Consider the following 18,483-nt stretch of genomic DNA (forward strand, 5'->3'; position numbering starts at 1 on the left):
TATGATAGATAACCTTGCGGGTAGTTTAACGTCACCCCCACCACTGCATCGAAAACTAATAAATTTTTAATTAATTATATTCAAATTTTATTCTACAAATCCAAATTTTTTTTTCTTTTTTTTTTTTTCTTTTTTTTATTTTTTTTTATTTAAACAATTTTTTTTATTTTTAAAGAATATTTTTTTTTTTTTTTTTTATTGTTTGCACTTTTTCAGATTTTTTTTACTTTTTTTTTATTTTTTGTATGCTTTTTATAGATTTTTTTTTTTAGATATTTTTATTTAATTTTTGAATGATTTTTTTACTTTTTTTTTACTTTTTTTTTTATTTTTTTTTTTTAAAAAAAAAAAAGGTTACCTTTAATGTCCACCATACACCTCAAAATAAGTAAAATAAATTTTTAATGCCTAAAAAAAGCCACCACAACCCATAATAAATAAAAATATAATTTTTTATTAATAAAAAAAAAAAAAAAAAAAAAAAAAAAAAAAAAAAAAAAAAAAAAAAAAGATATTTAAAAAGAATTTGATTACTTTTTTTTTTATTATTCTCCAAAAACAGATTTTTTTAATTTTTTTTTTTTTTGAGATTTTCACTCCGATTTCAAAGCATTATTTGAATTGAACTGTTAGGGTGATGAATTTTTCCCAGCACACACAGAAAAATTATTTTCTAATGGAATAGTATTACGGCAAGCCGACAGACACTATATTGTTCCACAATGATTAATCAAAAAATCGAAAAAATTTTATTTTTAAATTAACATAATTTTTTTTTTTTTTCTTTTTTTTTTATTTTCTTTTTTTTTTTTTTTTTAATGTATAATATTATTTTAATTTTTTAAAATTTTTTTTTTTTTTTTTGGAAATTTGTTCTATAAATAATTTGTATTTTTATTTGTCATTATAAAAATTAAGAGTTTTACTTTACTCTTAAATAAATAAATTTGGTTAATTCTCTATCTTTTTTTTTTTTTTTTTTTTTTTTTTTTTTTTTTTTTTTTTTTTTGTTTAATATAAAAGATAAATAATAATAATAATAAAAAATAATTTAAAATTAATTTTTATAAAATATAAAATAGTAATTAATAATAAAAAAAAAAAAAAAAAAAAGTAAAATAGTTTTAAAAAAAAAAAAAAAAAATGAAAAAATTAAATTATTTGTTGATTGTTTCATTTATTTTCATTTTAAATCTTTTGATTTCAAAATCACAAGTTTTAATTGATGTTACAGCAAAATGTGAATTAATCGATTCTTTATCACCATGTAAAGATAATTTAAATTACACTCACATTTATTTACCTACAGGGTATACACAAGCAGCAATTTCTGCCCAAATTACACCATTATTCCAACAAGCTTCAATATTACCCACAGATTGTCAATCAAATTTAAAAAATCTTCTTTGCATTTCAGTATGTAATTTTTTTTTTTTTCTCATTTAATTAAACACACACATATAATATAATATTTAATTTTAATAATTTTTTTTTTTTTTTTTAAAAATTAGTCATATATGGAATGTAATGAAAATATTCCCAATATTTCTCCATCTTTCCCTTTACCATCATATCCATGCAATAAATATTGTGGTAAGTTTTTAATATACCTAAAAATTAAAATAATTTGTATTATTAATTTTTTTTTTTTCTTTTTTTTAATTTTTTGATTTTTGATTTAATAGAAAAAGTAAAAGATGTTTGTTCAGCATATATGGCAATACTTGGTCCATATGTTAATTGTTCAGCTGTACAAAATGGAAATGAATTCTTCCCACATACAGGTACAGATTATGATTTGACAGCATATGGAGGCAGTGCAAATGAAGAGATTCAATGCTCTGGTCCAAATTTAGCATCAAATTCCACATCTGCACCAATAAAATTCTGTCCATCACCATTAATTTGGGTTGATTCAGATACAATTAATAATAAAAGAGCTTACCAAGAAACAACACCAAATTGTGTTTTACCATGTCCAACTAATGTATACACTGAAAAGGAATACAAAACTAAATTTTATTCAGAGGCAATTTTATTCAGTTTTTCAACAGCATGTTCATTTTATTTAATTTTTACATTTGGTGTTTTTCCAAATAAATATACAAATCGTAATTGGATTATTGTTTATCTTGGTATAACAGCTATATGTTTAGCAATAAGTTATGCAGTTCAAGAAGCTAGATATGGCGGTGGTGATTGGAGATGTACTTCTGATCCTGGTAGATATAAAAGTAGTGAGGGTATGTAGATATATATATATATCTTAAAAAAAAAAAAAAAAAAAAAAAATCCAATTATTAATTTAAATTACATTAAAAAAAAAAAAAAAAAAAGATGGAACTTGTATTTTAGGTGGATTTTTCTTTCAAATTGGTGGTTTAGGTACTATTCTTTTCCTTTCATTATATAGTTTTGATATGTTTTTAACAATGAATATGAGTATGTACATTTTACACTTTAATTTTTATTTTTTTTATATTAAAAAAAAACAAACTCTAACAATTAATAATTAATATTTTCTTTAGTGACAAATAAATACTTTATTCAAACATCAGTTGGAATGTGGGCATTGATTATTTTTTATGCATTATTGCCAATTAAACATTATGAATCTTCAATTGCATCAGCTGGTTGTTGGTTATCAAATGAAGATAATATGTTTTGGCAATATTTTTGTTTTTATGGTATGTTTTTACTATTTTTTATTTTAAAATTTTATTTCATCCTCCTACCTCCACTTTTATTAATCATTTTTTTCTTTTAAAATTGCAGTTCCATCTTATGTTGCAACCTTTTTTTTGGGAGTTTTCATTATAACCTCAATTTATAAAGTATTCAAAATGACTGTAATGTTTAAGTCAATTAAAGATAAAAGAATTTTATTATTAAATGTAAGTGGAAAAAAAAAAAAAAAAAAAAATTAAGAATTATTTATTATTAATTATTATTATTAATTATTATTAATTATTATTATTATTGTTATTACACAATTACAAAAATTAATATTAAATAGATAAGATCAATTATATTTTTAATTGCAATCATGTTTTGTGTTTCTTTTTCAACAATGTATCCATTATATGTAACATATAATGGTGATGATTTTTCAAAATCAGTTGAAGTTTATGTTACATGTTTATATGCAAATATTCCAAATGGTAATGAAGTTTGTCCCCAAATTGTATTCCCTCAATTTTCATTGCGTTATATGAATGCAATTACAATGGCAATCATTGGTATTGTTGGTTTAATTGGGTTAGGTATTGATCCACATATTCTTCAAATTTATAGAGAATCAATTAGATTTAAATTTTTATTAGGTTTAGTAGGTATTCAATGGGGTACTAACTCCCCACAACCATTAAAACAAGGTAGTACTACTGATTCATCATCAGGTTCTGGTAGTGGTAATGGTTCTAATAGTGGTAATAATAGAGAAAATAGAAAATCACAAAGAAAATCTCGTGGTGTTTCAATTGGAATGAAAAAAATTAATTTATCAGCTAGTTCTGAAAGTTCTAATAATTTACTCAACCAATCCACTCCTGGAAATTTAAATATTAATGAAAGTATTTCAAGTATTGATACAAGTAATAATAATAATAATAATAATAATAATAATAATAATAATAATAATAATAATAATAATAATAATAATAATAATAATAATAATAATAATAATAATAATAATAATAATAATAATAATAATAATAATAATAATAATAATAATAATTATAGTAACAATAATAATAATAATAATAATAATAATAATAATATTGAAAGAATAAATAGTGATAATGTATAATTTTAAAATTTTTTATTTTATTTTTTATTATTCGATTAATAAATAAATCGATACAACATCAAATCGAAATTCAAATCTAATTCAAATCTAATTCAAATCTAAATCCGATTCAATTTATTATTAAATTAAAAAATTAAAATAAAATTTAAAATAAAAGAATAGAAAAAAAAACATATGGTTTTTTTTTCTTTTTTTTTTTTTGTTAGAAAGTAAATTTTGGTTTTTTTTTTTTGTTTTTTTTTATTTATTTACAAGTTTTTGTTATTAATTTATTTATTTTATTTTTATTTTTATTTTATTTTTATTTTTAAAATTTAATATTATAATGACTTCATATTTATTATAATATTTATCTTTTTTATAAAAATTAATAACGGTTTTTTTATTTATTTTATTTCCATTAATCAAAAACAATAATCGATTAGTAAAATTTTGAGGTTGAAAATTTAGCCAATTTTTTTTTTTTTTTTTAAACAAAAAAATGAATTTTAAATCCTCTTTTTGTGAAGGGTTACAATACCAAAATTAAAAATAATTTTAATTTTATTTTTAATTTTTTTTTTTTAACGACAAAAAAAATTTTTTTTTTTTTTTTTTAAATTAAAAAAAAAAAAAAAATAAAAATTTGCTAAGTTAATTTATTTTTTAAATTGTAAATAAAACTAAAATAATAAAATGAATAATTATAATAGTAATAATAATAATATTTGTAACAAGGATAATAATTATAATAATAATAATAATAATAATAATAATAATAATAATAATAATAATAATAATAATAGTAATTTCGAAATACTATTTTGGAAAGTAATTCATAATAAATATTTATTGTCAACAATTTTTAAACAACTCCATTCAAGCAAATTAGATTTTAATGATCATAAAAAATATCATGTCAATAATAGATTTAAATTTAAGGAAATAATTTCATTTCAATGGTTTTTGGAAAATAAACAATTTTCATTGTTAATTGATAAAATTAAATGTGGGGAATTTATTTTATTTAGTATAAAATCAATTCAATTATTTTTTTCAATGGGATTAAAACAAACTCAACATACAACTATTGAACAACAACAAGAACATGTATATATTTTTAATAATAGTAATAATAATAATAATAATAATAATAATAATAATAATAATAATAATAATAATAATAATAATAATAATAATAATAATAATAATAATAATAATAATAATAATAATAATAATAATAATAATAATAATAATAATAATAATAATAATAATAATAATAATAATAATAATAATAATAATAATAATAATAATAGTAATAGTAACCCAAAATTAAATTTAATTGATATTTCAATTTTTAAAGAGATATTAGTGCTATTAATGGATTTAAAGAGAATTGATTTTGAAATTCTAGATTTAACATATACAACAATTGAAAATAATAATATAGAAGCATTGAAAATACTTTTAAATAAATATTCACTTCAAATTTTACCTCAATCAATTGAATGGTTAATTCAAAATGGTTCACCATCAACTTTGGAAACCATTTTAAATTTATCACCATCATTAACTATAATCACTGATCAAGTTAGATTTAAATCATTGCAATTATCATTTAATAATAGAATATTTAAAGAAGAAATGGTTGTTTTTGTTTTAAATAATTTATATAAATCACCACCATCATTTAAATATAATAATAATAGTAGTAATAATTATAATAATAATGGTTGTAGTCAAAAAGATATAGACAATGACCCAATTGAAATAAAAGAAACATCTTCAAAAAGATTAAAAAAAGGATCACCAAATTCAAATGATGATCAACAAGAGGAAGAAGAAGAAGAAGGAAAAGAAAATGAAAAAGAAAATGAAAAATTAAATCAATTAGATATTAAAAGAGAACAAGAAAAATATAAATCAAAATTATTACATTTATTTACATTAAAATCATCAGAATTACAAAATAGGTTGTTGGATATGGATTGTTTTATTCAACATGTTGATCCATTAATGAAAAGAGCCGAGAAATTATTATATACGAAATTGGAAGGATCAGCATTGGATGTGTTTTTAGTTTATATTAAAACTTATTATATGTTTTATATGGATGATAATGATGAGATGGTAAACAAACTAAAACAAGTTGTAAAAGGTATAATATCAGATGACAGTATTTGCAATGAAAAGAAACTTCAAAATCTTCATAGATCAATGGTATTGGAAACCAAGAGACGCTATTTGCAATACCTTTACAAATATGATTCATTACTATTCGAATTAAGGGATGACCAATTGCTAAACTGTTCCCATCATGATGATTTGGTTTATATCTATTGTTTCAGGGCGTTAAGTCCGAAAGCGTTGAGATACTTAATCGACACCAATCATAAACTAACGCCAACCTCATCATCCATACTGTTATCCGACCCGTGTAGATGCATCGATAGAGATGGTAGTAGTATTAAACTATCGATTAAAACTAAACTAATCTCGTTACACGCTCAAAGGGTTATAGAATTCATTGAATTATATTCATCATCAATCTACTCAATTGAGCAACCTATTAATTTCATTGAAATATTCGTTGAAATTATATTATTAAATTCAAGTGAATTATTTGAACAATTGGTTAGAGTTACACCATTAAAAGTATTTTCAGATTTTCAATTGCCAAGAGAGTGGCATCCATTATTACCAAAACTATTATCACCAAAACCAATTAAAGATTCTGATATTCCAATTATTTTAATACAAGATTTTAAAATCATTGATATCATATCAAATTGTCAATCATTATTATTATCAAGTTATTTAAGATTAAGAAGATTTGGTAAAGTGAAATGTGAAACTTTTCAATTAGCTTATGAAGCTTACATAACATTAGATTATGGTGAAGAATATTTTAGAAATTGTTTATTCGAATATCCTTTCATTAATTCAATTGAAGTACCAAATCAAGTTAATATTAAAGTTTTAGAACAATTAAGTTCATTAAATGTAAAATTAAATTTAAAAGATGATTCAAATTGTTGTGATGGTATAAATATACCATTAAATAATATTCAAATTTTAATTAATTATTTTAATAATCATATTGATAATAATAATGAAAATCAAAAAGATAAAGAAAATGAAGAAGATGAAGATAATAATAATGATGATACCGATGATGAAGATGAAGATGATGATGAAGATGATGATGATGGTACTGATAATTATAAAACTAAAAAATTAACAAATAGTAATACAAATCAATTATTTTATAGAGTTTTACAAGATATATTAAAAAGTGGATATAATGAATTAAATAATACAAATGGCAATTTTAAAATTAATTTAAGTAAATACCCAAAAGAATCAATTAGATTATTAGTTCAATCAATTGATGATTATAATCCATGGGGTATTCATTATATTTTAAATAATTTATTAAATAATTTTAAAGAAGAAAAAGAAGAAAAAGAAGAAAAAGAAAAAGAAAAAGAAGAAGAAGAAATTATTTTAAAATATAATTCATTATTTAGATATTGGTGGCATAGAGAAACTATGGATGGTAAATCAGTTATTAATGAATATGGTGAATTAGATTATAGTGCAAAGATTTTATATAATAATCAAAATGATATTGTTTATTGCAATCAAAATTCAAATCAAATCATTGAAATAATTAAATATTGGGTAAATGAGAAAGAGAATGAAAAAAATAATAAACTTTTTAAAGCTTTTAAAATAGTTTATCAAACAATTATCAATAGATTCTTTGAAATACTTTTATCAATAAAGAATGTATCGGCCAAGCAAATACTGATGGTTCATAAATTGATTGTTCATGATAGTTCAATAGTAGAGGAGGGACAAACTAGATCACTCTATCATTCATTTAGATACTTACAAATTAAATCACCAAAATTCATAAAATTCATTTTAAATAAACCATTGATCTCTAATCTATTGAATGATATTGGTGACTATGAATACAATGGAAATCAAATCGATGGTCAATACGGCTACTACGATATAATGCCTCGTCTATTGAATGCAAATGTATTCAATTGTGAATTTGTCCTATCAGAATCTGAAGAAACCGTTAGAACTCAACTTTGCTACTATTTCTCTAGATTTCCATTTGCAAAGATGAGGACATTGGATCTTTTAAATTTACCACCACAACTTCAAGATTTCTTTATCAATTCAATAAATGGTGACCTTTGTTATTATTTAGATATAAATAGATTGGATTTATTCTTTAAAGAATTGGATTTTATTGAAGAGAATTTAAAAGATAAAAAACAAAGTAATAATACAACAAATGGTCCATCATTTCCATCATTAAATGTTGGTTATTCAAATTCACCATTACTTTCACTTTATAAAAATAGTCAATATTATCAATCATCATTATCATGTGATAATAGTGAAAGTAAAACTATAATTATTAAATCATTTCCATTTTCTGAACTTTTAATATCAAAAGTTGTAAAAACGTTTTCAATTGAAAAAATTCAAAAATTCATTGAATTTAATTTTAAAGTTAATAATTTTCATCAACAAATTTTAAAAGAATCAATTAAACAAAATAATATTTCAATATCAAGTTTTATTGTTGATAATTATAATATAAATTTAAAAGATTTTAATTGGTATCCAATATTTCAAGATAATCAATTTCCAATAATTCAATTTCTTTTAAATAATAATAATGAACAAATTAGAAATCATCTCTTTTCAATTGGTGATATTAATCATAATATTTTCACAGTTTCATTTATTAATGGTCATATTAGATTATGTAATTTAATTTTAAAATTATCACCCAATATTTTAAAATTTAAAATTAGTGATCATTTAATTCAAGAAACTTTAAAATTAAAAAATAATCACATAATTAAATATTATAATGAAAAAGGTATTTTAAATTAAGAAAAAAAAAAAAAAAAAATAAAAATTATTATTATTATATGTATAAAGAAAAAATAATTTATTTGTTTTGTTTTGTTTTGTTTTTTTTTTTTAAAAAATTTATTTATTTATATATCTAGATAATTAACTTTTTTTTTGAATTAATTTTTAAGGAAATAAATTTCAGCATCATTATCTTTAACAATTGAGACAATTTCAGTTGCAAATGAATTTGATGGTGAAGTAGTTTCAGAGAATTGAAGATTGAATAAAATGGTTTCTTTAATGTAATCGTTATTATTTTCAATGGCAGTTTTTAATTCAGCTTCTTTAGTATGATAAAACATTGATACTGGATCATCAAAGGTGAGACCACTCTTCTTTCTAAGTCTTTGAACACGATTGATTAATTCACGAGCCAAACCTTTTTCATAGAGTGCACTATCGACAGTAAGATCTAAAACTGTTAAGATTTCTTCATTACCTGAAGGTTCAGAGTTTGTAGTTTCACCATTATATTTACGGATGATTTTAAGATCTTCAGAGGTGAGTTCATGACCAAGAATATCGATGGTTTGAGTTTTTTGGAATTCACGAAGTTGTTCATTGGTGAGTTTAGAGATTAATGGTGAGATCTTCTTAAAGTCATTCTTTAAACGGGCACCTAAACGTTTGTTATCGGCTTCAGCAGTGACAACAACGAATGAACCTTCATCACTTGTGAGAACGATATTTTGGATATTTAATTCCTCGAGGATATAAGATTTGAGTGATTCTAAATCGGCGAGATATTGTTGATTCTCAGTGATGACCATAAATTCTTTGAGTGGGAATTTAATTGGTTTGGTACGACGATCTCTAGCGGCACGACCCAATTCGATGACAACTTGCATACGTGAAATGGCTTCTTCAATTCTAGTGTTGAAAGCTTCTTGAATTGGTTCAGGGAACATAACATAGTGAACTGAATCCATTTGTTTCTCCTTTGGTAATGCTTTCTTAAGATTTTGGTACATGTACTCTGTAAAGAATGGAGTGAATGGACCCATAGCAATACAAATGGTCATTAAAACCTCATAGAGGATATTGAGAGCGGCAAGACAATCGGCATCACCATTTGAACCCTTTAAACGCTTACGATTTAAACGAACGAACCAATTGGTAAGATCTTCAATGAAACGAACCAATTTTGGTACGACAGTGTATAAACGATAGGCGGCCATTTCTGCACGTACAAATGCAATGAGTGATTGGCAAGAGGCAAGAATCCATTTGTCCATAACATTTTCAGAGGCAAGAGCAACCTTAATATCTGGTTGGAAAGTGGTGTTGGTAGCTTTTTCAAAACGAAGACAATTTTGAACAAAGAAACGATAGGCGTTAAACCATGGTAAGAAAACATCTTTGATCATATCTTGAACACCTTTCTCTTGGAATTTCAAAGTTTCAGCTCTAACAACTGGTGAATTGATAAGGTAGAGACGAAGAGAATCAGCACCAACCTTTGATACGACTTCCATTGGATCTGGATAATTCTTTAATCTCTTTGACATTTTCTTACCATCAGCAGCTAAAACCAAACCATTAACAATGAGATTTTGGAAAGGTGGTTTATCAAAGAGAGCAGTTGATAAAACCAATAGTGTATAGAACCAACCTCTAGTTTGATCAAGACCTTCGGCGATAAAGTGAGCTGGGAAGATCTTTTCAAATTTATCCTTATTTTCAAATGGATAATGTTGTTGAGCGTATGGCATAGAACCAGATTCAAACCAACAATCGAAAACATCTTCAATACGACGGAGTGTACCTTTACCTTTTTGTGATGGAATTGTAATATGATCGATTGATTCACGATGAAGATCAGTTACACGAACACCAGAGAGACGTTCTAATTCGTCGATACTGCCAATGACAACAACTTCTTCACCATCTTCACTAATCCATAATGGGATTGGGGTACCCCAATAACGATTTCTACTGACAGCCCAATCTGTTGCATTCTTTAACCAATTTGCAAATCTTTTCTCTTTGACAAAATCTGGTACCCAATAGGTTTTATCATTGTTTGCTAATAATTTATCACGAATTGATTCGACTCTAACGAACCAACTACCGACTGCTTTGTAGATCAATGGTGTATCTGAACGCCAACAATATGGATAACTATGGACAAGATTTGCACTATTTACCATACGACCTTTATTTTTGAGATAAATGCTAATTTGTTTGGTGGTTTCAGCGTCTTTTACCATCATACCAGCGAAATCGGTTACATCACTTGTGAAACAACCATTGGCATCGACAGAGTTAAGAATTGGACGTTTGAATTGATCTCTAGAGATGACACCATTGGCAATACAAACATTGAAATCGTCCTCACCATAGGCTGGTGCAGTATGAACGATACCGGTACCAGAATCATCGGTAACGAAATCACCACCAATAACAACGAAACCACCCATATTGGCATCACTTGCAAAGTATGGGAACATTGGTACATACTTTTTACCAATTAAATCTGTGCCTTTCATTGTTTCTAAAACTGTATATTCCTTATCTGATTTGTAGAGGATTGAAGTACGATTTTTACCAAGGATAAAGATTTGATTACGTTTGATATCATTGATCTTTATGTATTCCATCTTTGGATTCACAGTCAATGCTAAATTGGATGGAAGGGTCCATGGGGTGGTGGTCCATGCCAAGATTGAAACTTTCTCATCATCAAGAGTTTGGAATGAAACAACACATGCTGGATCACTTACATCCTTGTAGTTTGATGATGCTTCAAAGTTTGATAATGGTGTTGTGCAGCCAATTGAGTATGGCATAACTTTGAAACCTTGGTACACCAAATCCTTCTTAAAGAGTTCTTGGAAAACCCACCAAACACTCTCCATAAATGGTGTGTCCATAGTTTTGTAATTGTTTTTCATATCGATCCAACGACCCATACGATTGACTACGATCTCCCACTCATGTGAATATTTCATAACGATTGAACGACAATGTTGATTATATGTTGGAATACCCATCTTTAATACATCCTCCTTGGTTCTAACGCCATGAAGTTTATCAATTTCAAACTCAATTGGTAAACCATGACAATCCCATCCAAAACGTCTTTCAACATGATGTCCAGTTTGATGAGCATAACGTGTGATTGTATCTTTAATTGTACCTGCTAAAATATGTCCATAATGTGGTAAACCTGTTGCAAATGGTGGTCCATCATAAAATGAATACTCTGGTTTACCTTCACTCATTTTTACTGAGGTTTCAAATGCTTTAATATCATCCCAATATTTTAAAATTTTTGATTCTTCTCCTGCAAAATCAATTTTTTGTGGAACTAAAATTTATTTAAAAAAAAAAAATTATTAATATGAATTTCTATTTTTATATTTTTTTTTTTTATTATTTTTTTTTTTTTTAATTTTTTTTTTTTTTTTTTTTTTAATAAGGGGGTATTTAAATTCAGATTTTAGAAAAAAAAAAAAAAAAGAAAAAAATCTTTTAGGATATTTTTTTTCTTACCTTCTTCCATTTTATATAATTATATTTATTGTTTCTTAACAACAATTAAACGTTTTTTTTAACGATTGTTGCTTTTTAAGAAAATTAAAATTGTAAAAAAAAAAAAAAAAAATTAAAAATAAAAAAAAATAAAAAAAAAAATGAAAAAAAAAAAAAAATGAAAAAATAAAAAAAAAAATAAAAAAAAAAAATGAAAATTTTATGAAATTCATTTCTTATACTTTTAACAAAAAGAAATAATAGAGAAAAAGGGAAAAACTTTTTTTTAATAAAAAAATAAAATAAAAATAAAAATTTAATCCCTGTTATGATTAAAAGCGTTAAGTTATTAAAAACCATCTCAAAAACAAGTTTTATTTGTAATAATAATAAATTTATAGGAAATTATAATAATAATAATTTTATAAGAAAAATGAGTACCACAAATACAAATACTGCAAATAGTAGTAATAATAATAATAATAATAATAATAATCAAAAACAAAAACAACAACAAAAACCAAAAAATAATGATAAAGGATGTTGTGATCCAAGTGTTAATCAACCAAAATCTAAACAAAAACCAATTGATAATAGTAAAGCAAAATTGAATACACCAAAAGTTGTTGATATGGCGGAGGATGCAAAATATGTTGATTCACATGTACATGTTGACCAACTTTTAATAAGATTAAATAAATCATTAACAGATTTCCCACAATTTAAACAAGACAACTTTCCAAAACAATTTGAAAAATTAATTCAAGTTTGTTGTGATCCAGTATCGATAGAATATGCAGATTTCTTAATTGAAAACAATGAGTGTATCTATGGTGCCTATGGCGTCCACCCTCACAATGCCAAGGAATATAATGACCAAATTGAGCAAAAACTAATAGACAGGATGAAATCAAATCCAAAAGTTGTGGCATGGGGCGAGATGGGGTTAGACTATTTTTACAATAAATCTTCAAATGACGAGCAAATCAATGCCTTCTCACGTCAATTGAAGCAGGCTGTCAAGTTGGGTAAACCATTGGTAATCCATAGTCGTGAGGCTGAGGAGGACACATTGCGTCTCTTGAAGGAGTTGGTACCTGTTGATTATAAAATTCATATCCATTGTTTCACGTCCAATAGTGATTTCGCAAAACAATTACTTGACCATTTCCCAAATCTTTGTATTGGGTTCACTGGTTGCATCACTTTTAGAAACTCTCAATCAATCAGAGATAGCGTTGAAGCCGTGCCAATCGAACGTATCCTTTTGGAAACTGATGGTCCATATATGACACCTGAACCATTCCGTGGTCAAATTGCTCATTCTGGGCACATTCCAATGGTTGCAAATGCAATCTCTCAAATTAAAAATATACCCCTAGATCAAGTTTTAAAACAATGTAGAGAAAATACTACTAAAATTTATGGAATTTAAAAATAAAATAAAATCAAATAAATAAAAAAAAAAAAAAAAATAAAAAAAAAAAATAAATCAAACTAAACACAACAAATTCAAATGTTGTAAAAATGTTTATTATTTTTTGGGTTTTGCTACCAAAATAAAATTTTTAGTTTTTTAATCATTTTTACCACATTTGGGTTTGTTGTGTTCAATTTGGAATATTCAAAGAAAGATTTTTTTTTTTTTTTTTTTTTGGAATTTGAGGGTGTGGTGGGAAAAAAGATATTTTAAAACCGAGGAAGAAAAAAAAAAAAAAAAAAAAAAAATCTTTTTTGATTTTCCAATGCAAGATTTAAAAATAAAATTAAATTATTTTTTTATTTATTTATTTTTTTTATAATCATTTTAAAAATAAATTTTTTAAAATAAAAAAAAAAATAAAAATTTATAAAGTGGTAATGAAAATTCTATTGATAAATCGGATATTTTTTTAAAAATTTTATTTATTTTAATATTTGTGAAAGCCTCTTTAAATTTATTTAGTTTTTTTTATTTTTTTTTTATTTTTTTATTTTTTTTTTTTTTGTCAGTTGGGATTTTTATTTAAATAATGAATATTGTTTAGAAAATTCAAAATATCATATTTTAAGATTCGGACAAAAAAAAAAAAAAAATTAAAAAAATAAAAAAAAATAAAAAAAATAAAATAAAATAAAATAAAAATTAATTTTAAAAAAAAAAAAAAAAAAAAAAAAAAAAAAAACTGGGCAATAAATCCTTTTTTTTTTTTTTTAATTTTTTTTTTTTATTTTTCATTATTTTTTTAATCATACAAATACAATATATCAAATAAAATGAGATTATTATTAGCCCTCTTTTTCGTTCTTGCTTTAGTTTCCCCATCTTTCACCCAAGTTTGGTCAAATTGTGGTACTGCTGCCGATAAAGTATGTAAAATTAATATTTTTTTCACTCCCTCAATTTTTACACACCCATCTCTAAAATTCGAGTGGTCTAAAAAAATAAAAAAAATTAAAAATAAACAATTCAAAATAAATTAGCTAACTTGATTTTTTGGACAAATTATTAACTTCTTTTTTTATTTTTTATTTTTTATTTACTAGTTCCAAATTACCAATGTAGTATTAGACCCACCAACACCAGTTAAAGGACAAGATATCACAGTAAGTTTTTTTTTTTTTTTTTTTTTTTTTTTTTTTTTTTTTTTTTTTTTTTTTTTTTTCATTCGTTTGTAAATTTCTTTTTTTAAAACCCTTTTTTTCTAATTTTTATTTTTATTTATTTTTTATTTTTTATAGATCAGTGCATCAGGTATTCTCGATGAAACCGTCACTGGTGGAAATGTTGCCGTTAAAGTCAAATATGGTTTCATTACACTTATCAATGAAAATGTTTCTATTTGCAGTTCTCAAGACCCATTAGCATGCCCAATTGCTGCTGGTGATTACCAAAAGAATATGACCGAAATGATTCCATCTGATGCTCCATCAGGTAAATACACTGGTAACGTTGTTATCACCGATCAAAACAATGCTGAAATCGCCTGTATTGATGTTGATATTAACTTGTAAACGAATAAAATAAAATAAAATAAAATAAAAACACACCATCGATAAATTATTTATAAATTAAACACACCATTATACACACACACACATATGTGTGTGTATATATTTTTTTATTTATTTCCAAAAATTAATTAATCAGTACATTTAGTTTGTGGTATTTGGGTTGAATTTGGGAAATGACGTGGTTGATTGAATAGTTGTTGACCAGTTTCAAATGTAATATATGTAATTGAGGTGACTTTATTCTTAATTGGATTATGAGTTAACTCGATTACTCTTGCACCTCTTTCCCAAGTTCCATAACCACCATAACCACTATGTCTACCATAACACATTTTAATATTATCAAATATTGAACAGAAATCGTTTCCATGATTATGACCCACCGATATCATTCTAATTCTACCAATTTCAACAAACTTTTTAAAAAGTCCCTCATTAGTTTTTTGACATGCGATTGAGTCATTATTAAATCCAAAGCAAACTCCGTAATTCCATACTAGCATATATTCTTGTAATGGTATATGAAAGAAGGCACCTTCCCATAATGGTAGTTTATCATTTTCATATTTTAATGTTTCATTTTCGTACCATTGAATTTGCTCCTTTGTAATGAATGTATTGCATTGATAGCCATTTCCAAATTCTCTGTTTCTTTGGTTTTTACAATCATTTTCACCATCGCCAGAGTCAAATAGCCATAATGTCGATAATATTCTGTCATTTTCATTTCCATAGATATTTAAATTGTAATTTGATACACCAGGTATTGAGATTGGACCAAGTTTAGAAAGAGAGCCTAGTTTAATGTCTAATGAGATTAAGTCATATCTTGTACCATTATCATTTGAAGATAGGTCATCATGATTTCCAAATGTGATTGCCCATGGTATATTTCTAGTTTTTGCCACATTGATTGCATTCTCCCAATATTTTGACACATTGCCATTAATATTATTACCAGTAATTAAATCACCTGTAAATAATATTAAATCAACATTTCCTTCTTTATCAATTATTTTATTCATCACAGCAGTACTATTTATATCTTGTTCTTTACCCCATGCCTCATTTTCACCTTCTCCAAAATGTAAATCTGTAAATTGAATAATTTTAAATTTATTATTTTTATTAAATCTTAATTTATTTTTATTTTCATTATTATCTTTATCAATATTAATTTTGATTGTTATATGATTATTATTATTATTATTATTATTATTATTTTTTATTATTGATAAACTATCGGTAATTTGAACAAATAAATTTAAAAAAATCATTACTGTTATTAGAGAAATTATTTTAATTATTTTGACATTTTGGGAATATTTCATTTTTTTTTTTTTTGGTTTTTTTTTATTTGTTTTTTTTTATTTATTTGTTTTTTTTTATTTGTATATTGTGGTATCAATAGTTTGTAAATTGAATTTAAAAAATAAATAAAAGAAAAAAGTAAATACTTTCTTTATATTAAAAAAAAAAAAATTAAAGGGTGTGGGATTTAATTTAATTTTATTTTAATTTTTTATTTTTTTTTTTTTTATTATTTTTTTATTTTTATTTTTTTTTTTAATTCCAAAAAGACACATGAGTTCCAATTTCACATACTCCTCACTCTCTCACCCTTTTATTTTTTTTCTTTTGTTAAATTCACAACGTTTCGCTTTATTAACAAACCTATTGCTCTTCCATATCATCATTTTGTAATTTTTTTTTCCTTAAAAATTACAACCTCATTTAATTAAATAATCTTTTTTCCAAATACATAAAAAAAAAAAAAATAATAAAAAATAAAAAATAAAATAATAATAATAAAAATAAAGAAAAATTATCTTACAAATTACTATAAATAAATAGAATTTTTAAAATACGACTTATAATTTCTAACAGAATACATTTTATTTTTATTTTATTTTATTTTTTTTTTTTTAAAAAAAAATATTATTTCCTCTCCACATACATTTTTTTATTATATTTTTATTTATAATTTTAAATCAAAAATGGGTTTAAATTTATATATTGATTGTATAATATAATAATAATAATAATAATAAAAATAGAAATCACCTTTCAAAATTAGAGTTTAATTTTATCTTTTTATTTGGAAACTGATTTCTTTTAATTATTTTGTGCATGTGGGCATTCATTCCACCTTCTCCTAATTTATAATATTTTATTATATTATTATTTTATTATTTTTTTGTATCAACTTTTTGAAGCACTCTTTTTCTTTTAAAATTTTTTTTTCTCCCAATTGGTTAATTGTTTACTATTTATTACTAATTTTAATATTTATTTTTGTTATTGTAAAAATCGATTTCATCTTGCGATCGCTATTTTTTATATTAATTAAAAAAAAAAAAAAAAAAATTATCATTATTATTATTATTGGTGGTATGTGTTGTGGTAAAAAAAATTTTTATTTTTATTTTATTTATTTTATAATTTATTATAAAAATAATTCTAACAGTTTGTTTTTTTTTTATTAAAATTTTAATTATAACTTTCTCTATAGTAAAGAAAAGAAGTATTTAACAAATCTTTCAAAATTATTATTATTATTATTTATTTTATCTTTGGTAATCAGTCAGAATTCAATTTACTAATTTTATTAAAAGATTGATTTAATGGATTCGTATATTATTGTTGTTTAAACAAATTAAAACACCCCCTCCTTAACTCAAAATATAATAATAAAATAAAAATAAAAATAAAAATAAAAATAAAAATAAAGGTTTAATTCCAAAAGAAAAAAATTGAAAAAAAAAAAAAAAAAAAAAAAAAAATTATTGTTATTTTAAATAGAAATAGAGTAAAATAATGACAAATAATATTATTTATTTCAATTTCAAAATCATATCCAACCTCCAATTACTCTCTTCCTTTTTTTGTATCTATAATGATAATATTTTGTTTTGATATTAAATTGTTTAATTTGATTAATAAATAAATGTCTAAATTGTAACTTTCCTTTAAACACATTTGTGTGAGTGGGTGTGTGAAAATGGGGGCCTTTTCTTTTTTTTTTTTTTTTTTTTAAAATTATAGATGACCTTTATAAAATCTAAAAAACCAAATTTAGGATACCCGATTGATATGATGCATTAGATTTTTATTATTAAAATAAATAAACTCTAAATAAAGAAAAATATATATATATGTATATATATATTAGTATATAAAAAAATAAACACATATAAAAACACTATTCCTACATATAAATTTTTTTTTTTTATATTTATTTATACACACACACTCAGATACTTTTTTTTTTTTTTTTT

The 18,483-nt window shown here is 23.2% G+C and overlaps 6 protein-coding genes across 6 annotated transcripts; 4 read left to right on the forward strand and 2 right to left on the reverse strand.

Moving 5' to 3' along the window:
* Nucleotides 1-1,143: 1,143 nt before the first annotated feature.
* On the forward strand, nucleotides 1,144-3,808 carry fslO (frizzled and smoothened-like protein; the record flags this gene model as incomplete). Its single annotated transcript, XM_001134582.1, has 7 exons — nucleotides 1,144-1,416; nucleotides 1,512-1,593; nucleotides 1,686-2,243; nucleotides 2,338-2,442; nucleotides 2,529-2,687; nucleotides 2,776-2,894; nucleotides 3,017-3,808. 7 exons carry the CDS (start codon nucleotides 1,144-1,146, stop codon nucleotides 3,806-3,808), a joined length of 2,088 nt encoding a protein of 695 aa, XP_001134582.1.
* A 675-nt stretch (nucleotides 3,809-4,483) lies between these two features.
* DDB_G0278291 (hypothetical protein) lies at nucleotides 4,484-8,713 on the forward strand (the record flags this gene model as incomplete). The annotated part of the gene is made up of 1 exon (XM_637175.1): nucleotides 4,484-8,713. The coding sequence occupies one exon, from the start codon at nucleotides 4,484-4,486 to the stop codon at nucleotides 8,711-8,713; it is 4,230 nt and encodes a 1,409-aa protein (XP_642267.1).
* Nucleotides 8,714-8,853: 140 nt separating this feature from the next.
* ileS (isoleucyl-tRNA synthetase) lies at nucleotides 8,854-12,242 on the reverse strand (the record flags this gene model as incomplete). Its single annotated transcript, XM_637176.1, has 2 exons — nucleotides 8,854-12,047; nucleotides 12,233-12,242. The coding sequence occupies 2 exons, from the start codon at nucleotides 12,240-12,242 to the stop codon at nucleotides 8,854-8,856; spliced, it is 3,204 nt and encodes a 1,067-aa protein (XP_642268.1).
* A 402-nt stretch (nucleotides 12,243-12,644) lies between these two features.
* DDB_G0278649 (hypothetical protein) lies at nucleotides 12,645-13,646 on the forward strand (the record flags this gene model as incomplete). The annotated part of the gene is made up of 1 exon (XM_637177.1): nucleotides 12,645-13,646. One exon carries the CDS (start codon nucleotides 12,645-12,647, stop codon nucleotides 13,644-13,646), a length of 1,002 nt encoding a protein of 333 aa, XP_642269.1.
* An 821-nt stretch (nucleotides 13,647-14,467) lies between these two features.
* DDB_G0278295 (hypothetical protein) lies at nucleotides 14,468-15,205 on the forward strand (the record flags this gene model as incomplete). The annotated part of the gene is made up of 3 exons (XM_637178.1): nucleotides 14,468-14,560; nucleotides 14,738-14,797; nucleotides 14,933-15,205. 3 exons carry the CDS (start codon nucleotides 14,468-14,470, stop codon nucleotides 15,203-15,205), a joined length of 426 nt encoding a protein of 141 aa, XP_642270.1.
* A 128-nt stretch (nucleotides 15,206-15,333) lies between these two features.
* Nucleotides 15,334-16,536, reverse strand: DDB_G0278297 (metallophosphoesterase domain-containing protein; the record flags this gene model as incomplete). Its single annotated transcript, XM_637179.1, has 1 exon — nucleotides 15,334-16,536. The coding sequence occupies one exon, from the start codon at nucleotides 16,534-16,536 to the stop codon at nucleotides 15,334-15,336; it is 1,203 nt and encodes a 400-aa protein (XP_642271.1).
* Between the last annotated feature and the right edge of the window lie 1,947 nt (nucleotides 16,537-18,483).

Source organism: Dictyostelium discoideum, assembly GCF_000004695.1.
Source record: "Dictyostelium discoideum AX4 chromosome 3 chromosome, whole genome shotgun sequence".
Classification (NCBI taxonomy): domain Eukaryota; phylum Evosea; class Eumycetozoa; order Dictyosteliales; family Dictyosteliaceae; genus Dictyostelium; species Dictyostelium discoideum.